The following is a 25,012-nucleotide window of genomic DNA, read 5'->3' as shown; positions in this document are numbered from 1 at the left end:
ACGACCTCCGTCCCTCTTCTGTAGCTCCACTCAAAATGGCTTCCTCGACCAACTGCCCAACTCACAGTGTACGCACGCTTTTAATTTTCTCTCCTCCCGTGCGCACGCTGTAACCAGGCAACAGGTTCTCCAATCACAGGCTACCATGGTCCTGTCACCTCACAGCTTGACCATAATCTTTTCTGCAGAACAGTGACCTCTTGTGGACAAATAGTAAAACACACAGTAGTGGACTATTTACAGTAACAAGAACAATGTACACATATTGGAGGCTGTCTCACCCTCTCACATGCCACCCCACTAGAGGTTGACGCCCCCGGCAACCTTCCCCAAACAAACTTGTCCTGCGCATAGCCCAGTGGAGGTACGCCAGCGTTGGACCTAGTTGTCCTACGCAGAGTCATAGAGTCAAGGGAGTTGGGCGCAGTCACTGAAGGATGCACTGCTGATTGTGTAGCTCCTTCCCTTGGTGTCGGATTTGTCTGAACTGGAACCTCCGCCGGGATAGGGACTGAGATGACCCAGCTTTCCTCTTCTAAGGGAGGTTCCCTAGTACTCATGGCGGGTGTAGACACCTCCTTCTCAGCTGCGGCCTCTTCAAAGTTACAACGTCTCAACATATTACGGTGTAGACTCCGCGAGGGTCCCCCAGTTCCTACTGACTCTACTTCATAAACTGGTATGTCAGGATCTACCCTTCGCTTCACCATATACGGAACCGCCTCCCACCGCCCATCCAACTTTCCAGATGGCCTCTTGGCCCGGACTAACACTCGGTCACCCGGAGTGAACTCATCTCTCTGCACTGGTCTTGAGTTTGGATGCACCACTTGCCTCAGGCGTTCTCCCACAACCCTGTGCACTGCTCTCAACCGACGGCGGTGTTCTTGTACCCATGCTGTAGTATTCCTCGGGGGTGGCCCCATCGGGTCGGGCATGTGGAGATCCTCAATCTCCTGGCCTGCTCTCCCGAACATCAGCATATGGGGAGAGTAACCCGTAGTGTTATGTACCCTGTTGTTATAAGCCCACATCAGTTCGGGCAAATACTCTGGCCAACGAGCCTTTTGGCTATCCTCCAAAGTTCGCAGCATCTGGATCAAGGTGCGGTTGAACCGTTCACACGCCCCATTCCCTTGGGGGTGGTATGGGGTCGTGCGGGAACGTTCAATCCCATAGAGCTGATACAACTCGCCCATCAGAGTACCCTGGAAACAAGCCCCTTGATCGGAATGAATTCTCTGTGGACACCCAAACACCTGTATAAAATGTTTACAAACTGCTTTTGCAGCCGATTCTGCCGTTTGATCTCTGGTGGGTATGGCCACCGCATATTTAGTGAAATGGTCTGTCATGACTAAACAGTAGGAATGTCCTGAGGTAGAGTACCCAATCTGCACATAGTCAATCATCAAAATCTCTAGGGGGGCAGATGTACTGATAGTTTGTATAGGAGCCCGTTCCTCAGGACCCTTACTCAGTCCACTGGGCCGACACTTGAGACAGGCCTCAGTCACCATGTCTCCCAAGTCAGGACAATACACCAATCGCTGGAGCCATTTGTATGTTTTTTCGCTCCCAAAATGGGCGCCCCTGTCATGGGCCTCCCGGGCTGCTGCCGGCCCCAGTAACATGGGAATGACAATCTGTTGTCGGTACTGCAACTCTGACTGTAGGTATATGGTCCTGCACACGACCCCCTGGAGAACGCTCAATTTATCCCACTGTCTTAGCAGCCTTTGACCCTCTGGAGTTAAGCTGGCTCGCTCTTCAGGCCGAGGCCATATTTTGCTCTGGACCCACTGCTTCACTTTCTTTAGGTCCGGGCAGCTATTTTGGACTCTCTCCCAATCTGCTAACGTCTTTCCCAACACCATTGGCATTCCCGAAGCCACCCCACTTGAATGCGTTATGTTCTGGAAAGTGGGCGCCCTGCCAAGATCCGGGATTTCGATGTCCTCTAGCTCCTCATCACCACTCTGGGTCGGCAATCCTACGGGAACTCGGGAAAGCGCATCCGCGTTGCCATTTTCTCTCCTCGACCGGAACCGGATACAATATTGGTACTTGGAGAGGCGAGCCATCCATCTCTGTTCAAGAGCCCCTAGCTTGGCATTCTCCAAGTGCGCTAACGGGTTATTGTCCGTCATCACAGTCACTTCGGCACCCGTCAGGTACTCCGCAAACTTTTCGGTCATGGCCCACACCAGTGCCAAAAGTTCCAACTTAAAAGAGCTATAGTTGTCGGGATTGCGCTCCGACTCCCTTAAAGACCGGCTGCCATAAGCAATCACTCTTTCACGTCCATCTTGAATTTGAGATAGCACGGCCCCCAGACCATGGAGGCTTCCGTCAGTGTACAACAAGAACGGGGTGTCAAACCGTGCATAAGCCAGGATCGGGGCACTGGTTAGAACCTTCTTTATCGCCTCGAAAGCCTCTTGTTGCCGTGACCCCCACTCAATGGGGCGATTCTTGGGTCCTCCAGCCGTGCCTCTCAGCAGCTCATTTAGCGGACTAGCCAGGTGAGCAAACTTGGGTATGAACCTTCGGTAATACCCGGCCAACCCCAGAAAAGCCTGCACCTCCCGTAGGGTCTTTGGTTGGGGCCACTGTTGGACGGCCTCCACCTTACTGGTAGTCGGCTGCACCCCCTCTGGGGTAACCACATGTCCAAGGTATTCTATCTGCTGCTTGAACAGTTGGCACTTTTTGGGCTTGACTTTAAGCCCATGGTCTCGCAGCCGTCCTAGGACCTGTCGCAGCTTCTGAAGATGGTCTTCAAAGGAGGTCCCAAACACTACCACATCGTCCAAGTAGATCAATACCGACTCAAAGTTGAGGTCACCCAGACAATGCTCCATCAACCGCTGAAATGTCCCCGGGGCATTAGTCAGGCCGAACGGCATCCTGTTAAACTCATGGGTAGGATGAAGGCTGTTTTCGCCTTGTCCTTTTCGGCCACGGGCACTTGCCAATACCCGCTGGCCAGGTCGAGAGTTGAAAAGAACTTGGCATGACCTAGGGAGGACAGCGACTCTTCAATCCGCGGAAGAGGGTAGGCATCCCGAATGGTCTGTGCATTTAGCTTCCGGTAGTCTACACAGAACCGAAGACCCCCGTCTTTCTTCCGCACCAGGACCACTGGGGCAGCCCAAGGGCTCTGACTCTCCTGTATCACCCGGGTTTCCAACATGCTGGCCACCATCTCTTTCACTTCCTGGTAAATCTTGGGTGGGATCTGTCTGTACCGCTCCCTGATTGGCGTGGCATCGCCGGTAGGTATTTCGTGTTCGATACCAGAAACACACCCGAAGTCCTCATCATGCCTCGAGAATGCCTCCTGGAATTCCCACAGAGTCTCCTCCAGAAGCGTCTGTTGCCCCGGAGTCAGGGCCCGGAGATCCACCCCCATCAGGGCCATAATCACTCGACCGTTCCACTCCGACGTCGGGGCCTCTATTTGCTTGATCTCTACTGCAAAGGTCCAGGCTGACCTTCTATCTGACTGTAGTGTGAAGCCTCTCCGCCGGAGGATATCCCCCTCAGACAGATAAACTTCGGCCAACAGGGTATTTCCAGGAACAGTCAACTCACTGTCCGAAACATTGATGCAGCGTACTGGCACACATCCATCCTTAACAGTGGCAAGAGCCCGAGCTACCAGGGGATGGGCTGACCTTTCCCCTTGGGGCGCGGGCTCGATTAAAACCTCTAGCCCATTCAGCTTCCTCCCAGCTCCTACCGGCAGCATCAAGATTTGTTCCCGTCGTGGAGGGATCTTCATCGGGGCCCTCAGTGGTACCTTCACGCGCCCAATAGCCTTATCAGACATGATGCTCTTTTGCAGACTGTAGCTCCTCACCATATGCTGCAAAACCTTCTGAGTCGGCCGATGTGAGGTGGCCCGCTGCCAGTATTTAGGCCCTTCCTTGGCATAAAGATGTTGGTCTAGGTCTCTCAGCACGTTCATTCCCAGCGTTACATCTAACCCTTTCCTCGAGGGGTGATCCACCAGTACGACCCCCTTCCTGCCAATATCCTGCCCAAATAGGCAGACCCGCATCCAGACTATGCCTCGTACATTCATCTCCCCGTTATTTGCAGCCATCAATCTGATGACACTCCCATCTTCCGGCTCTACCATGTGGCCGAAGTGTCTCTCAAAGAACTCCAGAGGCATCAGGGTGCACTCCGACCCAGTATCAACTAGGCAGCTTACTTTCTTGCCTTCCATCTCCGCTTCCATAACAGGGCTGTTAGCATACAGATCGCGATCATCGTGTACAGAACTTGGACCTTGATGAACCGCCGCAGTTCGCCCTGTTACTGCGACGGTTGGGAGTTTAACGGCGGCTCAGGCTCCACCTGCATCGGGCACTCTCTGGCGATATGGCCATACTGTTGGCAGTACCAGCAGAGGGGTCCCCGCGATCTCCGAACACTAGAAGGACCTCTGTTGGTGGGCCCACGCACCTGGCTTATCCTTGATGGAGCCAGGTGGGGTGGTGGGACCATTTTTGGAGCCTGAGGTGACCCTGCTTTCATCTGGGACACTTCTACTCGGAGTTCCCTCAACTGTGTCCGCAGGGCCTGGACTATATCCTTCAGGGACTCCGAGTCTTCCGGACCCGATCGACCTCTGGTCACTCCGGTGCTACTTACTGCTTTCACAGCCACAGGCATGGGCTCCTCTTCCCTCTCTACTGCAGCCAGGTAAACCTGGTAGAATGTCAGTTCAGGCGTCGCCCAGGCTATCTCTTGCATCTTGTCCTGCAAGAACTTATTGGATAACCCTATTATGAACTGGTCGCGTAATAGCCGGTCCACCCCCCGGAAGGCTCCCATAGCCTCTGGGACCCGCCGCTGCACTTCATTCAATATCTCCTGTAGGGCGTTAGAATATTGCATCAAAGTCTCGTCCTCCCGTTGTGACCGATTGAAGAACTGGCTTCGCAATTGTGCTACCTTGGTGTGTCCCCCTTGAGCTCCTTCCAGCAGGGACAATATTTTGTCTAAGGTGTCCCTCTCTGACTCGGGCCGCACCATTACAGTCCGTCTTACGTCACCCTCTAAGGCCCCCAACGCTATTTCCGCACGCACCTCAGGGGTGAGGTTGCACATTTTAACCACGCTTCGCACCCTTTCGGCCCAGTCCTGCAACGTCATGTTTTTCCCGTTGAATTTGGGCAGTTGCTGCATTAATGCCCCAACTGACAAGTATCCTACCTGGGCTAAAGTGACAGGCGTGGGCTGTAATGACAGTGCTGGGGCACCCTGAGCTGAACCCTGGGCCGGCGCTACTGGATTAATTTCTGCCGTGTTCCCGTCCATAACGGTCGCTGTATCCTGCCGACTACGCCAAGTTGTAAGCCGTGTACCGGGGTGGGCTCCCCAGGATACAGCGAAGTCACAAACAAGAAAAACGTCTCTGACACCAGTTCAGGGGCAAACCGAATTTTACTAAAGCCCTGTGGCCCATGTGACCACAAACAATGGGTAACCCAACAAAACTCACATACACTCAGCCAGATGGCTGAGGCCCTTGTGCTGTACAGCGCTGTACTCCCCAAAGGGCACTACTATAATAAACTATGCTTTTACCTAACGGGCAGGCCTAAATAATCCTGCCCCTTGTTACCTATTAATACCGCTACTAAGGAACAAAGGAAAGGGAGAGTGATCTGAGTACCGGCGGTGCAGCACAACAGCTTACAGACTTACCAACACTGACTCTATCCCCCCAGACCAATACAATAAGGGGTATGTATAAATAACAGCAGCTATATAGCCAGGTGAATGTTCTCCAGAAGCTTCTTACTGATGGCTGAAGTGGGGCCTGACACGGTCCATAACCCTACCTAATCTAACTACAGGCCAAAATGCAGTCCCAAGTAACTTGGCGCCAAAATATGGTGTCTTGCGTGCACATAGACCGGTCTGCTGTTTGATCGGCCAAAAAGTCTAGACGGATGAGGGGCTCCTCCAGAAAAGTGTGTGGTACTGCAGAGAGCCGTTACTTCCTCAGCGGCATCCAGTATTGTCCACACAATATCCAGTCTCGCTCCGGTTGTTCAGCAACATCCCCGGCAGCAAGTCTTCTCCCATCCAGCGGGCATCTGAATCCGCTGTAGCTCCGATCCCTTCAGGATATGACCTCCGTCCCTCTTCCGTAGCTCCACTCAGATCGCCCCTTCGACCAACTGTCCCCTCACAGTGTACGCACGCTTTTAATTTTCTCTCCTCCCGTGCGCACGCTGTAACCAGGCAACGGGTTCTCCAATCACAGGCTACCATGGTCCTGTCACCTCACAGCTTGACCATAATCTTTTCTGCAGAACAGTGACCTCTTGTGGACAAATAGTAAAACACACAGTAGTGGACTATTTACAGTAACAAGAACAATGTACACATATTGGAGGCTGTCTCACCCTCTCACATAGGGAAGGTAAATGGCCATAGAAAACTATGAACTCTGCACTAAGGATCCCTAAAGACAGGTCCTATATGAGGGACTGCATCTCAGTTGCTAGAAAATGTCTTTGATGTGCTTAAAACTTTTTGTCTGATGGTTGAATTATATGAATAATTCAATCTATAGTATGCTCTATGCCTAATGTCTGTGATGATCAGCTTTAGCGGATTTTTGCTGCGGAATTCTGGGCTGGCGTCTGCAGGAGTTTAAAAAAAATCCGTACTGCGCATTTCCGTCGGCGATCCGTGCGGACTGTCCACAGTACAGTGAAGCTGGAAAAAGACATGCCCGTGCAGACGCCGGTGAAGAACATGACAGGTACGCAGGGTCACCCGCTGCGGTCAGGGCCGGATTCCGTGCCGGAATCCGGACCTGCCATGTGCATAAGGCCTAAGCCAGCCCAGCGCATACTGATCATCAGTACTGCACTCCTATTGGGACTTTACTGGTTACAGGCAGAATAGGGAAATTGGAAAGACTCATAGGGCAAGTGTGCCTGTCATGTCAGAGTCCTGTTAATATATACCTGTATAATAGGCACCACAGAGCAGCACATACAGCATATAGTGGCGCACCTCCAACAGCTACTGCTCACTGGCTGTGTGTATATATGGCTGACATCTAAAACAGACGCTCTATGGCCCTATGCTATTAGAAATAGAAAATATATGTTATTAGAAATTTGACATGTCAGATGAGCCTGGAGGCCCTTACCCTCCTTCACAGTCTGGATTTATAAACACTTTTGTGCCTGGCAGCCCCCCTCTTCCTACACAGCAACAGACCTTCATAACAACGGGCAGCCGAGGAATCATGCAGCCCAATGTCAAAAAAGTCTGTTAGTTTAAAAGTATTTTACATTACAGGGTGAGTGATATTTAACTCAGGTTGACTCACACTGCTGGGAGAACTTGCTTGCTTCACCTCTTGCATGCGCAGCATCACGATAGGCGCAGACTCAGGTCATCATTGTGATGTCATATGGGGGCATGCTCATGGACAGGGGAGGGCAGGTGGAGTTGGCTGGAACATTGAGCAGAGTACTCGGGACAGTGGAACAGTGGTTGAAAACTGGGACTGTCTTGCCGGATCTGGCACAGTTGGGCTGTATGCCCTTAGATATGTAAAAAATGACTGCAATACAGTTTGGCTCCCTACCAGTTGTGTAGTTACAAAAAGTGCGAGGACTCAACTCTGAGCAGTGTTGGCAGAGCTACCCACACAGTTGCTGTTTCCGACAAAATATGCAGGGTGCATAGTGTGCGGTGGAAAGTTATTCCTATTCCAAAAAGAAGCAATATAGCAATCTTCTAAATTTGATTCTACATTAATACAATAATACCCAATAAATTGTCACCGCTACACTGAATTTCAAACTTTTTTGCTCCATTATTGCTATAATGAATTAATTTTAACTAACAGCGGGTGTTAAACTTCATGATGGTGACCAGGCTGAGCTTTGGAAGCAGCCAACCTAAAGGATGCTGTCACGGTAATGTTATCCAGGGAAGAAAACTATGATTTAAGAGGTTGTTTGAGTATAAAAAGATCTTGTAAACTGGCCATGCATGCGACAAAATAATAAGAGAATCGGTACTTATCTCTCTTCTTTCCCCAGGATACAGCAGAATGGCTCCAATGAAGATCCTACTGTCAGCGCAGGCTGGAAAGCAGGGGACCGCTGCAGCCACTGATTCCTGTTCCGAACTCCTGGTATGGTGCCATGGATGTCAGCGATCATGCCAGGAGAACGGGAGGTGATGTTGTGGCCTCTAATTGGCTGCAGCAGTCACCTGACTTCCGTCCTGCACTGACAGCAGGATCTTTACCAGGACCACTCTGCTGTTTTCCCGGGGAAGAATAGAGGTAAGTACAGAATCTTTTGTTATTTTATCAGATACCCAGCCATTTAAAGGAGTTTTCGGGCAAAACTATTGATGACTTTTTCTCAGGATAGGTCATCAGTAGTTAATCGCTGGAAACCCAATGCACACGATTCTCCGCGATCGCCTGATTGTCCGGCCTGCTATCAGTGCAGCAGGTTGGACATGTGTTTCAGGAGAGGGCAGGGAAGTGGCCTATCTGGCTTCACTACCATTGAAATCATTGGGAGCTGAAGTGTATAGTCCACTTCTGTTGCCAAATCCAGTGGAAGTGCCAGAAGGGTAAATAGCTGCTTCAACTCTTCTTAATTTCAAAGGGAGTGAAGCAAGCTAGGTGACTTCCTTTACCGCTTCCTATGACTCACATCAAGCCTGCTGCACTGACAGCAGATTGGGTGATCAGGTGATCATCGAGGATCCTGTGCTGCTGGTCCCCAGCGATTAACTATTGATGAGCTCTCCTGAGGCTAGATCATCAATAGTTTTTGCCCAGAAAACACCTTTAACAACATTTATCATACTTGGACAACTCCTTAGAGCCCAAGAGTGAGATTTTTTGGAAGGGTTATTATTGATACCCTTAGTGTGTGCTGGCTCTGCCAGGATGGCGAGTCAGAGTGTGCCGCCCCTTTATTGCATGTCAGATAGCTGGGGATCTCATGAAATTTGTGAATGGCTGAGCACTTCACCTGACTTCTGTAATTAAAATAAAGCTGTGACCACTTTGACACCCAAAATAAAGCATTTAGGCATTTATTCCAGAGTCTTGGCTTGTTTTAAGATGAAGTGAAGATTTATCCCATATCCAAAAGTCACGTAACGCTACAGGGAGATATTATTCACTGGCGTGTATGAAGCTGGGGGAAGTACAGAATATACTTTTTTTCTATACGAAGATTAACTTATAACTTGTCTATGTGTTTTGTAGCTGACAGTGAGCTGGCCAAACTGCAACGTATGTTTCGCCTGAAGGAAGGACAGCGCCAGGCAACCACCATTGGGAAACAGGAGCAAATCAGAAGGCAATTGTATGTATACTTTACCTAAGACTTGTTCAACTAATCTCCTGCAGAACGCCATCTCCCTTTAACAGGCAGATTACTGCCTCGGGGAGTCTTCTCTTAATGTCATGTCATTAGTGCAGCATGGTACTCGGGGATGTGCTGTCTTATAATATGAAGCACTGCAAGACACCTGCCACTTCTGTCATAGTGTGCATCTCATTTAAAGTCAACCTACATAATGAATCAGTAGGACTAGAAATATAGACTGAAGTGCAGCATATACCCAGATGCCACTTGTGCATTTGTACTTACTTTATCATTTTTACTGAATACCACTAATGACACTTCAGTCCCTGATTATACTGTATATTCATTGACAAGCTTTTCTCCACAATTAACTCTGGAGTCACTTTCCTGTAATCTTGGCATCTGATAATCCAGAAAGCCTGATAATTCAACATCGGTTTTCAGCATAGAACTGCAATGTAATTTTGGTACTGTAGTTTACTACAGACTATGGCCCAATGCAAACGGGCCTATTTGCACTGCAGAATTTGGAGAGGGTGTCCGCCTCCGGATCCCGCAGCAAATACTGCCCATAGGCATACTATGCAAAACGCTTTTCCATGGCCACGAGCGGAAATCAACTGCGATTTTCCACTTGCGCATGAAAAATCACAGCATGTCCTATTCTAGTGTGAGCCTCGCACGGACAGCTTCCGTTGCAGTGAATGGAAGCTGTCTGTCCCGCGGTGATTCACCTCATCGCCTTTGTGTCATTCTCTGCAGTGCGCATGCGCGGCGGTGTGCCTGCTGGCACATCCGCAGCACAGAGGAGAAGACAATTGACAGGTACACAGGTGTCACCGCCGGGGCACAGGGTCTGATTCAGCTGCAAGATCTCGCAGTCGGAATCTGACCCGGCTGAGTGCATTCAGCCTAAAAGCGAGAGACTGAGAAAGATAACAAATTGTGAAGCTCCTTTGATTAAAAACATTGTAGTACCATTTTTTTGCTAGTATTTTGTATTGTATTTTCTGTCTTTAGATTCTCTGTATTTGCAAGTGAATTTTATACATTTTCCTTTAACCATCTGATAAGCAGACTATTTAATAATTGGGCACCTTTCAGGTCTCTTTGGGCCAGATTAAACAGATCAACTGACTTTTACTTTGTAACTAAACACACCAATTCTCTCATGTTCTGTTATATATCTGAACCGCAAGATCACGGCCATTATAACCTGCAGGGCTTCAAGGAATTCAAAATTCCCTACCATTTCCATGCAGACCTATCAGTAGCTTACAGGCTGTCCTATAACCACAAACCTGTGTTTATCAGAATAATCCCATTGCTTTTTTATATATATTGTAAATAGAGATGAGCGAGCACCAAAATGCTCGGGTGCTCGTTACTCGAGTCGAACTTTCAGTGATGCTCGAGGGTTCGTTTTCAGTTACGAACCCCATTGAAGTCAATGGGCGACTCGAGTATTTTTGTATATCGCCGATGCTCGCTAAGGTTTTCATTTGTGAAAACCTGGGAAATTCAAGAAAGTGATGGGAACAACACAGAAACGGATAGGGCAGGCGAGGGGCTACATGTTGCGCTGCATTTCAAGTTCCCAGGTCCCACTATTAAGCCACAATAGTGGCAAGAGTGAGACCCCCCCACTGTCAGCGTAAAGATCGTTCTCCTCTGCCGGGACAAGGTGAGTATATTTTTTTTTTTATTTTTACACATTTCTGGATGAATTGCAGGGAAGGGCTTATATATTTAAGCCCTTCCCGACAATTCATCCCGCGATCGCCGGCAGCCCATTGCTTTCAATGCAGCCGGCTGTGTTGCCGGCTCCACTGAATTCAATGGTCAGTGGTCGTTTAATCGAGACGAGTACCGCGTGGTGCTCGTCTCGAGTAACGAGCATCTCGAGCACCCTAATACTCGAACGAGCATCAGGCTCGGGCAAGTATGCTCGCTCATCTCTAATTGTAAACCTTCATGGGTAGGGCCCTCTGTATCAGTCTGTTATTTATTTCATTCATGCTGGTTATTATCTTATGTAATGTACATAGGATGAACATGTACAAACCTTCTCATATGTACAACACCCTGGAAATAATGACACATATAATAAGTAATAATGATATAGACCTGCCATTTTTGCAGTCTTCTAAAATAAAATGTTATTGAGGTGGTCCTATATAAAAAGAATGTAGCATTACACAGCACCCATTCTACACTCATTGTAAAAAATAAAGTCAAGCACCTAGAAGGAGTTGTCGGAATCAAATGGAACTTTCTATGTGTGATTGTAACGTTGATATAAGTAAGCGATTACAATATCAGAGCAAAAGAATAATTTATTGCAAAAAACGTAATACTTGATGAAAGGCTCTAGTACCATGTTGTACTGCCTCTAGCTGGAAAACAAGATGTGATACGGGTGGGCATGGAGGCTTTAGTACCCCGTTGGGCCGCCTCTAGCTGGAAAACAAGATGTGATACGGGTGGGCATGGAGGCTCTAGTACCTTGATGGGCCGCCTCTAGCTTTGATGCAAGATGTGATACAGGCGGGCATGGAAGCTCTAGTACCCCATTGGGCCACCTTTAGCTTGGATGCAAGATGTAATACGAATGGGCTGAAAGCTCTAGTACCCTGTTGGGCCACCTTTAGCTTGGATGCAAGATGCGATACAAATGGGCATGGAGGCTCTAGTACCCTGTTGTACTGCCTCTAGCTTGGATACAAAATGTGATACGGATGGGCATGGAGACATACAGGTTCCATATGGCATCCTGCGACATATCGCTCTACAGTTACTGCAACTGAGCCTCTAGATCACATGTGTCAAACACAAGGCCCGTGGGCCGAATCCGGCCCGCTGCCTCATGTTATGTGGCCCGCGGCATGCCGACGCCGCTCACCACTGCAGCAATTACCAGCTGGGGTGCCGCAGCTCCCCGCTGGTAATCACGCCGGCAGCGCTGATCCCCGCGCACACTGACGTCAGTGTGCAGCCAGGATCCTCCTCCTCCAAGTCCCCTGCTCTTCAGTTCCGCAGGAGAGGACTCGGGGAGGAAGCGTTCCTGGCTACACACTGACGTCAGTGTGCACCCGGGGATCAGCGAGAGAAGAGGAGGAGCGGCGCTGACAGCAGGGAGGAGGTGAGTATATGGGTTGGGGGAGGAGGCTTATTATTGTTACTGAAAGGGCTTCTTACTGGGGGGGGGCATTACTGAGGGGGGCTTATTACTGGGGGGGGCTTATTACTGGGGGGGTCATTACTGGGGGGGCTTATTATTGTTACTGGGGGGGCTTATTGTTGCAGAGGGGGGCTTATTACTATTACTGAGGGGAGCTTATTATTACTGAGGGGGGGCTCATTACTGAGGGGGGGCTTATTACTGGAGGGGGCTTATTACTGAGGGGGGGGGTTAACGTTGCTATGGGGGTATTACTACTGAGGGGGTTAATATTGCTAATTGGGCCACTGTGGAGTTCATTATTTTTACTGGGGCCACTATCAGGGTCACTATTAGGGCTCATTTGCGTTTGCAAAAATGAACGCACGTGGGCCCATTGAAATGGTGTGCAAATATGCAGTGTATACATAGGTTTCCTGCGCATTCAACACGTATTTGCGCGGCCCATGCACACGGGCGAAAATTCCGCAGCGGGATTTCCGCCTGTGGAAGCTGCCATATGATTGTGTTGGAAAACGCAATCCTATGCAGATGGCCGCGATTTGTCCACACGAAATCTCGCGCAGAAAACAAATCGCGGCATGCTCTATTTCTGTGCAGGGCTCGCTCCCCGGCCGCTGACTCGGCTCTGCGCATCGCTGGCTGCCCGGCACATCACAGAACTGGAGCCGCGGGAGCAGGTAAGTACCGCGCTGGTTCCTGCAGGGGCTCGGGTCGGGTCCCACTGTGAGAATTCTCGCAATTACAATCGGCCCTTTGAAGGTCACCATAAGCCTGATGCGACCCTTGGTGAAAATGAGTTTGACACCCCTGGTCTAGATCATGCAAACTTGTAGGCAGTCAAAGTTGGTGTCCCAGATGGTCCCATACATGTTCTATTGGCGATAAATATGGTTAACAGGCAGGCCACAGAAGTGGGACAATGCTGTTAAAGCATTCTGTGACACCCTTGCTGTAAAATGGTTCTTTGAATGTTACCTTAATAAACGCACAGTTTACTCACTTCCTCTGTACCCGGCCTTATATCAGTCAGTTGCCTACTTCTTCCCCACTGTCTCAGACCCACAACCCAAGCTTGGTCACAGTCCTGGCACACTTCAACCTCTCCCGTTGTTTTAGACCCCGGTTGGTCACAATGTTAGTCAAAAATTCTCTCTCTGTGAAAGCAGTTATAATTAAGGGGTTAAAGCTTAGAAGCAGGGGTGCAGGTCTACAATGGCCCTGGTGATCACTATCCCTCTCAGGCGCACTGTGTCACTCTTATAGTAGTCTAACTCACTGCACTTTTCTTGTTGCATAGTGCCCACTGTCACCTGACTCCTCTTTGGTCGGAAGTCACTTCCTTATACAGCTTTACCACAACTCACGTGAGTTTATGCTGCATGTTTGCACCTTTGCACTCTCATGTAGCCTATATTATGCTATAAGGTTCCCAACTAGAGATGAGTGAGTATACTCGCTAAGGCACATTACTCGAGCGAGTAGTGCCTTAGCCGAGTATCTTCCCGCTCGTCTCTAAAGATTTGGGGGCCGGCTTAGGTGACAGGTGAGTTGCGGCGGGTAGCGGGGGGAGAGAGAGATCTCCCCTCCGTTCCTCCCTGCTCTCCCCCGCCGCTCCCTGCCCACCGCCGGCCCCCGAATCTTTAGAGACGAGCGGGGAGATACTCGGCTAAGGCACTACTCGCTCGAGTAATGTGCCTTAGAGAGTATACTCGCTCATCTCTATTCCCAACCAATGAAGACATCATATTGGTTAGGCCATGACACTAAAGTCATGAGAACCACTGCATAATATTGCTAAGAGCAGGTCCCCATCTCACAGTAGGTAGGGATACAAACATTAAAGGCCGCCTGCACATGGGCGGATTTGCATTGCACAATCCGGAGCGGGCATCTGCCTCTGGATTCTGCAGCAAATACAGCCCATAGCATGCTATGACAATACACGGTTTCATTTCCACGAACGGAAATAGAGTGTGATTTTCTGCTCGCGGAGAAGAAATAACAGCATGCTGCGATTCTGTGCGGACTTCGTATGGATGGCTTCCATTAAAGTCAATGGAAGCTGTCTGATCCGGCGCCCTTTTGCAATGACATTGCTGAAAGGTTGCGGGTTCTGCATCATCGCCCAGGGATGACGTGGGAAAAGCAGTAATTATAAAAAGTGATTGTACTGCGCATGTCCAACGGCTCGCCGTGCCGACCATCTGCAGTACAGCTAAAAGACTTCCACGTGGACATCGGCTGGGCCGTGTGCAGGCGGTCAAAACCAGATAATTTTCCTGTCAAAAAAAAAAGCATAAATAACATAACTAGTTAAAATATAGAGTTAGGCATTGATAATCAACAAGAGGGGCTCCTCTACTCTCTTACATTCTTTGATAACTTTTTGTGGTTTTGATACATACGGTAGTTTTATATTTCAGACTATTATTCAATCAAGTGCATTCTACATACAGTACATGTATAGACAGGGTGACATCAGGGGATTTGTCACTCTCTTCGGACCACCAGTTTTTCTTGCAAGTTGGTTGGCACACGCTCGGGAACCGAGACAACTACCAGAAAATTGACTTCTGCCAGGTTTACTAGCGCTTGACACTAAACACGACATAACAGACACAATGGCTCACAACATTACACAAACTTTGCATATTCCACGGGTACTCAACTCTGGTAGTTTTTGTAAGATCTATCGTCAGGTGAAGGTCTGGCAAACCCAAGTAATGAAGGTTAAAACAAGACATATAATTATGTATAAATTACGGAATGATTGCAGCGATACAAAACATGTAGAGGTTCTTTTTCTTACTACTTCTATAGCACTTCTATATAACTTTTTTATTTTCCCACTATAAAGGAGCTGATGGCTCATTTTTTGCAGAATGAGTTGATGTTTTCATTTCTACCATTTTGAGGTACAAACAGCCCTTGTAAGGCTTATGGACCACGATACCAGTTCTACAGAGTGATAGTAATTACAGTGCAGGGGATCCATTGATCACCGGCAATTACTTTTTTGGTTGGTGATGTCCGTTTTTCTTTTATTTCTCTATCTGGGCCCAGACCACTATTACCAGCTACAACTCATTTCTGAACACTCTTCCCATCCTGCTGCTACCCCCAATGTTCCTCTTAGTAAATACTAAACAGTGCCTCTCTGCGGCCTGTCTTAGTTATACTGCCCCTCTGTGCCCCTCTTAGTTATACTGACCTCATGTGACCCTTCTTATTGTGACCCCCTGTGGCCTTTCTTACTTATATTAAGCCCATGTGGCACTTTCGGTTATAGTGTTCTCCCGCCATCCAGTGCCATATAAAAACCATACTTTTTGTCCCTTCATTTCCACCATCATACAGTCCCATGTAAACACCATATTCTACCTCCTATAATCTCCTTTCACAGTCCCACAAAAAAAAACTAAACACTCCCCCTACCTTTGTCCCCACAACATATAATCCCATGTAAAATATCTCTCTCCCCCTCTTTTCCGAAGACCTAATAAACAATCCCACATAAAACAAATCTTTTATCCACTCTTCTGCCCCATCCAACATACGGTCCTATACAAACTTCCTTCCCCTCCTCCTTTCACCAGAACATACATAGATCAACTTTGTACTGCTACTGCCTCCTGTTATCAGCTACAGCATAACCTTGCTCCTCCCCAACCCCGGCTCCTGTTCTTAAGATCACTAAGAGTTGGGGAAGGAGCGAAGCTAACCTACAGCGTCAGGACCTGTTAGTATGATCACACTGAAAGGAGTTAGTCGGGGTGGGGTGGGGGGGACTGGCAATGACTCCTTCTCCTGGTCAGCTGGCAGTTGAGGACCACATTCAAACCCTCATCTCTTGAGCACCTCTGGCATATACCATCATTCTCATTTGTGTCTCACCTCACACAGGCTTTTCCTCATAGCCTTTTTCTCCTTCTATAGTGGAAGCCCAGAAGCTTCACATCACCACCATGTATTAGCACAGGGTGCGTCTCATACCCTTTTGTGCAAAGTCTCTACTCAGGAGGTGAACCAAAGTGGGAGTCTGGGAGCTCAGAAGGCTTTTTTAACAACCTCCTTTTAACAAGGCCTCTCAAGTGAAGCATAATGAGACCACTTCACAGCAGAGAATCCTTCTTTATTGACCATTTCCCTAAACTATGACCATCAATTGGCCCAGACTCATCACTACAGTGACACAATATATATTTTGATATTCAGAATCTGATGAATTCTTCTTATATATAGCATGGCATTATCAGGGTTACTATAGCATACTTATATATTTTTCTCCTTTCTTGTGGGAGTTTGCAGCATCTACCACTTTGCACACATTTCCTCTCCTGGAGCCCTTTTTGATTCTTGTTATTTTTAGTTACTTTCTAAGGGAAGAATGATATGCTTGCAGTAAGAAACACTTCTCTTATTATATACTGCCAATGGGCCAGTTTTTCTAGGTGATCCTTCTTTCTTCCCTTTCAGAGGATGACAAGATGCAGCAGTCTCGGCATCCTACAATAACAGCCATTAACATCCATATATTAGTGTTATGCTTGCACAACATTCCAGGCTGAACATTCTTCTGATAGATTCTTTTTCAAAACTGAATTTCTTTTTTCTAACAATGCTTTTTATAAAAGTTATGGTACTAGTAGCGTAAGGAGACGTTGCCTAAACTGTTGCCTTCTATGTGAGAGGATTCAGTAGACAGAACCAAGACTGTGCAAAGTCCTTTTTTTTTTATTTTGACACAGTATGGCTTTAAGGGTATAATTTGCCCTCCACATAGAAAATCGTTGGCATTTACAGTAGCAGCAAAGTGGATGAGATTTTCTAAATTTTGTGGAAAAAATCACCACAAAAACTGTTTGGAAATTGACACGCAGTGCGAAATTTAAATCTGCAGCATGTCAATTTTATCACTGTTTAGGCTGAAATGCACCTTTTAATGATGGTGTGTATTCCGCAATAAGATCCGTATTTAAAAAATGCGTCAAAATCCACACTAAATTATGTGGGTTTCGATGCAGATCTGCTGCGGAATGTCCACAGCAAATCCGCCGGGTGACCTTAGAGAAGAAGATGGTGGCCTATTTAGTCTGATTTGTAAGGGGGAGGTAGACAGTAAGTGACATTCACTGCCTTACAATATTACATGGTTTGCACTGTAAAGCAATCTTATGGATATTGTACTTAACTCCTTCACTCATAGAATATACATTTACATCACAGGGGTGCAGGGTATGTACGGAGCGGAACTGAAAGCCGAGCCTGCACCATACAAGGTGGGTGCTGGCTGTCTTTGACAGCTGACACCCACCTGAAACACCAGCGATTAGCAATCACGCTGATCGTGAATGTTAACCCTTTAAGTGCCGCCATTTAAATCCCCCAAAACTCAGGGTAAGATTGTAAGGTGTCGTTTGGTTATCATAACAGCCCAGAACTTCTTGAAAGCTCCCAGGGCCGTCATAAATGAATGCCTATCAATGCAATACTATGGTATTGCATTATACTGTAAGAGCGATCAAACAATTGCAGTTCAAGTCCATTCAGGGGATTAAAGAAAAGGTTAAATAAGTGAAAAAAAATGTTTTAGAATAAAAAAAAGAATATTAAAAGTAAAAAAAAACCTTTTCCCAAATTGAAAATAATAAAAGAAAACAAAAAAACGTCAAATATTTGTTATTGTTGTGCCTATAAAAGTCTGAGCTTTCAAAATAACATATTGTTTTATGCTTTTTTGGTCACTGTCTCCAAGAAAAAATGTATTAAAAAAGCTATCGAAAAGTCGTATGTACTCCATAATGGTACCAATAGAAACCACAGGTCGTCCAGCAAGAAACGAGCCCTCACACAGCCCCATCAATGGAAAAATAAAAAAGGGGGGGTCAAAGAACAGCAAAAGAAAAAAATATATATTTCTAAGGCCGCCTGCAGACGAGCGGGTCGGATCCGGCGGCGAGAATTCTCGCCGCGGGACCCGACCCGAGCGCCTGCAGAGACGAGCGCGTACTCACCTGTGCCTGGCGGCCCCGGCCCTTTTTAAAGTGCCGGCTGCCCGGCAGCCGGCGCATGCGCAGTCCGGAGCCAGCGGCCGGGTGAGTGACGAGCCCCGCACAAAAATAGGACATGCCGCGGTTTGTTTGCCGCGCGACATTTCACGTGGCCAAACCGCTGCCGTCTGCATAGGAGTGCGTATTGTAATGCACTCCTATGCAGGCTTTGAGCGGCGGAAATCCCGCGGAAAATCCCGCCGCGGGATTTCCAACCGTGTGCAGGCGGCCTAAAAGGTATTTTATTTTTTAGAAATAGTACAAATAAATAAATTTGCCATTGTTATCCCTATACTGACCCACAGAATAAAGTTATCGTCATTTTGTCGCAGTGTGTTCGCTGTAATAACAGTACTCCCAAAACCTGCCAATTTTTCTCCACTTCACTCTGCTAAAACATTTTTAAAAGTCTTTCAGAAGATTAAATAGTACCATTAAATAATAAGAGAGAGAAATGCATAGTTTGCTTAGTCTGAGAGACTGTTGCAAGGGAACCAATGGCTGCCAATGGTTCTGAGGCATCGTTTATTCATCATCACGTTCAACATCCCAATTTGACTGGTTCCCTCATGCCCTGGTGAAAGGCCATGTAGAAACACGCACTGAGAATATATTGGAGGAAGCAAGGGATTGTGTCTACAGGCCACCTATCACTAGGTGATGTATGACATAGCTGCTGGTCTCATATGCAATGCTAATGACAGGGGATTGTCATTAGATTGAGCCTATCAATATCTACACAGTATACTAACATTTCACAAAGCTCCCTCTAGTTATAAAATAGTATGTTTTGTACCTATGCTTGTCCCACATACCAAGCTGAGGAATCACGTCGCTGCTCATTTATGGATTTACCATCCTCAGAATGAAACCATTTATTCTAAAGTCTTCTGAATACAAATGCTGCTAAAACTGGTTGCCGTCCGAGAAGGGATCAAATTCATTCAGCGTCCAAGGCTGTAAATCAAAATTGGTCATTTGGTGCAAGATGTTTGCTACTCCTGAGGGCTGACACTTTGCCCATGTAGTGACCACGGGGTGTGAAAGATGTCAAATATATCTGCTACTACAATATTGCCTGTGATTTATACTGCAATATAAAGGTCAGAGTAATAACGCTCATCCTTGTAACACAATCACAATTTTACCTATATAGATTGCCTTCTATAATAGAGAAAATTGGTTATTACTCACAAAATTTAAATACATACATATTATATTTTGTTAATGCCCAAAATACAAGGTGGGCCACGTAAAATTAGTCGGCTTCAGATCCTGGCGCCAGAGTCTTTGGAGGAGGCCTTAGCACTCTCATTTTACCTCCACAGTATAAGAAAGTGGCGCTGTGATTGGTTGTTCTGGGCAACAAACACAGATTTTCGTTTAGACAGCTTTCATAAATGAAATAGTGCCCAATGGTGTTCTTTTTGCAACTGTGCATAGTTAGTGTAGAAGGCTGTGCGTAAAACGGATCAATTAAGAAAACGCAATAAATCTTTGCCAACAAGTGTCCAAGTACGAAACCAGCCGCTAAACATTGTACTCAGAGCCTCGTTCAGAAAGGGCACCAAACTGGGTCTGTCACAAACATGATTCAGTTTGTGACTTTCAGCAGCAGATTGTCCTCGAAAATCAACTCAAACAATCCTAGCAAACTGGTATATCATGAATGACGTGTCGGTGAGTGCTGTAATCTTTGAACCTGAAACCAAACCGAATAACCCATGCAGGAACTGAAAGAACTTGACAAAGCTACATGCATAAATTACTGCACATGGTTTCTGACTATGACTGCTAGAGAACTTTAAACCCATTACTATACTTTATGATGGCGAAGCATGGCTTTATTTATCAGGTCATAGAATACGAGGTACTGGTCTACTGAAAATCCCTACCTGACTCACGAAACACTACTGCATGACCAGAAAATTAGTGTTCAGTGTGCAATGTCAAGAACTCGAATAGTAGTCCTAATTTTCTTCAAACATAACGAGATAAACTGCGGTATTCACAGTTGATTCGAACAGTTTTATGACCAACTAACACCAGAAGAAAGAAGGTACTGCTTTATCCAACAAAGTGAAGCAACATGCCACACTTACGCGATTCACTGGGACAGGTTCATGAGTTGTTTATGGAAGAGCGAACTGTGGACACCAAGTTCACCAGACTTGTCCACGTGTGATTGTTATTTATAGGGAAATGTAAAGTATAAAGTATACACCAATAATCTACATACTCTGGATGAACCCAAGGAAAACATCACAAACCCTATTTGCAACCATCATCTATCAGTAAAGTCAACATGTTGAGATGTGCCCAGAGGTGTATAGAAGGGAATGAGGATCACTTCCAGCATTGGTTGTAACATGGGTACATTATAAAACTTTGGAAAAAAAGAATCCAATTGCTCGCTCTTCCTATCACAGTACTGTCAGAGGCTACTTTTTGTGGCTCACACTGTATAAGCCATTCGGTACGATTGTCGGTACAGATAGATTTCTGTTTAGTAGGGTTTCACTGTATATATTGCTTTGAAAAACTGCTTGACAACTATCATAACAAAAAAAAGTTTATCACCCACCTGAAATGCAAATCTTCACAGTTTTACAAAAAATAAATCCAGCAGTCTCATAACACTATAAAACTAGGCAGATTTGCCATTAAGGTCAATAAGATAGGTGTTATTTTGTCAACTCGAAATGCAGCAACTACCTACCATCTCCTAAAATCCCCGGGAACATGCTAATTTTACCAGTCACTGTTCTACTGCCAATTATTGCTGTATGTACTTTCTACAGTCTGTCAGCACTTCTGTTAGTCTTGTCAGGAGATACCTTTCCACTGTCATTATGCCATCTACCCCTCATCAGAACAATGGTATTTCATATTACACCTACTGTAATATTCTTCTTGTTCTTCATATGAGTTCTGCAGATCTATCAGTTCAGCTGACAGAATGAAAACTTGTGGCTTTGTCAGGTACATGCTAAGTGTGAACATCTTATCATAGATGATGTGGGAAGGACACTTACTGGAGCAATATCCCTAAAGTTTTCGAGCTGAAAGTTAGAGATTTAATTGTCTTTCTATCTTTCTGTTAATCTGTCTTTTCTCATATTTAGTTTAGTGGAACATCTCTGTAGATGGTTTTAGATTTAGATTATATTGTAGAAGAATACATAACTAGATGACAACATTTTTAATCAGGTGCCATCCAAATTGCGAGCCCCCTTTAATGTCCTCTAAGAGTTCCACAAATGCTGTGCATCATTGAGCAAAGATTGGGGTAATAGTCCTACTGTCCCAACCCAACAGTTATCTCTGGTCTGCGGCAATGTACTGTACAGTAAGGGCCCATTTACACACAAAGATGATTGCTCAAAAGATGACTTTCGAACGATCATTTTGCATAAACTACTAATTGGTACTAATGCCAGTTAGTAGCTTATTAATGCGTGTGCGCCATTGGGAGCTATATTCAGAGAACAGTGGGTGGTCTGTTTTCCGAATACATTCCCTTGTTCTGCCACGGGGCTGACAGCTGAAACAATGTTATCAGCGCTCCCTGCAGAGAACACAGCGTGACGTCCCTGCTATAAGCTATTCTGCTGAACAATGGATTTTATGCTGAACTAAAAATCATCATTCGGCAGAAAAGTGAAAGATGGGCACATTTACATACAACAATTATCACTCAAAATATGGCTTTCGAGCGATAATCATTGTGTGTAAAAGGGCCTTAATAACTTCCAATACCATTACATCTCTTAGCAAAGTAACAGAGATCCACCAACGATTTCCATCCCACTATCCATTAGGCACATTTGCAGATGCTTATAGATGAGTCTACCAGATCTCTCCTGAAAGGCACAATGTATTATCTCTATTATAATTTATTTAGTTTTTTTTCTCATTTACTTTGATAGTATTATTTTTACATAAGCAAATAGAAAAGTGACTCACCATCACATACAATGTACTATTGAATGTGCAATAAATAATGAGCTTAATGGGATCTCCAGCAAGCTTCCATCTTGTATTCTCTCACTATGTAAAAATGAATCTCAAGGTATTAAATAAGTGTGAGGCGATACATAGATATATAGAGTCTTCAGAAGTCGGTGCTTAAATGATTGTAACAACAGTAACGTTGATTTTTGTAGAGCCGAAATGCGTGCACTAGAAAGAGAGAGGGATGAACTACTGAAGGATTTGAGGATATCGGAGAGTCGAAGCAACCAGTCCCGTGACCAGGGCCATCAGGAAAGGTTGCATTCCTTGCTGGAACAGAAGAATGAGTTGGATGAACAACTGGCCTCTGAGAAGCAAACAATTGTTGATCTGGATGAAGAGGTATAAAAAGATGTGTATAGTAAGATAGGTTGGAGAAAGTCATAGGTCCATTCAGTTCAGCTTAGTCTCCTACAATGTTAAATTAGTAGAAGGAAAAAAGCATGAGTTAGAAGCCAATTTTCCTCTTCTTAGGGAAAAAAATGGCCTGTACACCATGGGGATATGTTTCCACCATTTTGAACTTGGGAAGGAAAAGATTCCTTCCTAGCTCTAATATTGGAATTCTAAGAAACTGCTAGAGATAGAGAATAACTTAATTTTGGGAGATAAGCCCTTTAACTACCATATGGTTTTGACCCAAGTACTAAGTTCTGGTAATACTATATCATTTCTGGTTACAGTAGTGCACAAAAGTTTCCAGAGCTGCCTGAGGGCTTTTACCCACTAGCATTTTTTTAATGCAGCGATATCGCTGCGTTTTTTTCAATGGGACTTTCTAATGTTAAAATCGCATCGCACAAAAACCGCAAGTTTGTGCTTCTGCAATTTTTGTGCAGTGTGATTTTAACATTAGGAAGTCCCATTGAAAAAAACACAGCGATATCGCAGCGCTAAAAAAAATGCTAGTGGGTAAAAGCCCTGAAACTGGACATCCATATGCAAGGGGCCCCAGAGCCACTGGTTAAGAAGGTCATTAGAATATACTAAAAAGAGTAACACCCAATAGCGATTACTGTGCTGCTCTATTAGTAATGGTGAATCAGTCCAGGTGTAACTTTAAAGACCTACAAATGTATAATAGCAATATTACTGTTTTTATTGTATCAAAATAGTCAGAGAACGGCCAGAACTTTTTTTTCATTTTGCTTGGACTATAATGCATTTACAGAAATGTCTGCTTTTTTTAGATAAAATCTTGGGAAAAGAGAATTTCCAATCAGAGGAAGCAAGTAAGAGGATCATCCGGTTCTGCCAAGCAGAACACTCAGACTCAGAAAAATGTTAAGGTGATGGAGAATCGCTTGGACCGGGTAAGTATTTAATCTACTAAAGTGACTTGGTGAACCACAATGTAGATGTCTATTTTCCTTCCAACACTACCATGTAAAAAAGTTGCGTGTGACATTTATTGTTTTCAATGGCTGCTGATGGTTTCCCAGAGTGAAGGTCTCTAGACATGGCTTTGGGTTTTGGCTAACAAATGGCCCTTATCAATGTGACTTCCATTAATATGTTTGTATAAATGGCTCAATAGTGCCTATATAAATGGTTTTCTATAGCAGTTTAAAAATCTTGCACTGAAAAGCATAAAATGATTACCCATGCCACAGAGTGGATACATATTTTTCCGGGGTCATTTTTACCCCATTTAAATGAATTTTCAATCAGTTGGTGCTAAAGCAAGTACATGTACATCTCCAAACCGGCAAAGTTTCCATAGAGCTTGCTCAAGAGCCAAGTCAGCTCCATAGATAGTGGGCGCTGGATGTTTTTGACAGCTGACACTTGCCCGTTACAGCCATGATCAGCGATAACTCTGATTGCAGCTGTTAATCATTTATATACTCCTGTCAAATCTGACAGCGGCATTTAAATGGCCTGACAGATGGAGCGAGCTGCCATGTCTTTCTCCCTATTAAAATGTGCCTGCAGCACAACTTAATAGAATGCCTGCAGAAAAACAGTATACTGCAATACTGAAGCATTACAGTAAATTGTACGAGCGAATAAGCAATTGGGTGATTGCCAGTTCAAGTTCCCTATGGGGTTAAAAAAAAAGTTAAAAGAAGTTGAATAATTTTTTTAAAATTACAAGAAATAATGAAAAATATGAAAAGTTTTTGAAGAAAAAAATTGAACATATGCAATATCAATGCTTCCGTAAAAGTCTGATCAATTAAAATAATGCATTATTTATCTCACAAGATGAACACCGTAGAAAAAAGCACAATACAAAAATTGATCAGTTTTTGATCACTGTCGCCATGAAAAAGTGTTATAAAGAGTAATCAAAAAGTCACATGTGTCACAAAATGGTGTCAATAGAAAGTACAGGTTGTCCCACAAAGAACAAGCCTTCTCCACAACTCCAT

At 45.6% G+C, this 25,012-nt stretch overlaps 1 protein-coding gene across 1 annotated transcript in view; it reads left to right on the top strand.

The window, feature by feature from the left end:
• Positions 1 to 25,012, top strand: part of ODAD1 (outer dynein arm docking complex subunit 1) — a 113,163-nt gene that overhangs the window by 5,767 nt on the left and 82,384 nt on the right. Inside the window, exons 3-5 of the mRNA XM_066607724.1 lie at positions 9,287 to 9,386; positions 22,790 to 22,979; positions 23,828 to 23,950. Of these exons, the coding sequence (XP_066463821.1) occupies positions 9,287 to 9,386; positions 22,790 to 22,979; positions 23,828 to 23,950 (413 nt within the window). The remainder of the gene's footprint in view (positions 1 to 9,286; positions 9,387 to 22,789; positions 22,980 to 23,827; positions 23,951 to 25,012) is intronic.

The sequence above is a fragment of the Eleutherodactylus coqui genome, chromosome 6 (assembly GCF_035609145.1).
Source record: "Eleutherodactylus coqui strain aEleCoq1 chromosome 6, aEleCoq1.hap1, whole genome shotgun sequence".
NCBI lineage: Eukaryota > Metazoa > Chordata > Amphibia > Anura > Eleutherodactylidae > Eleutherodactylus > Eleutherodactylus coqui.
Note: the sequence above shows the minus strand (reverse complement) of the source record. Positions and strands in the feature narration are given on the sequence as shown.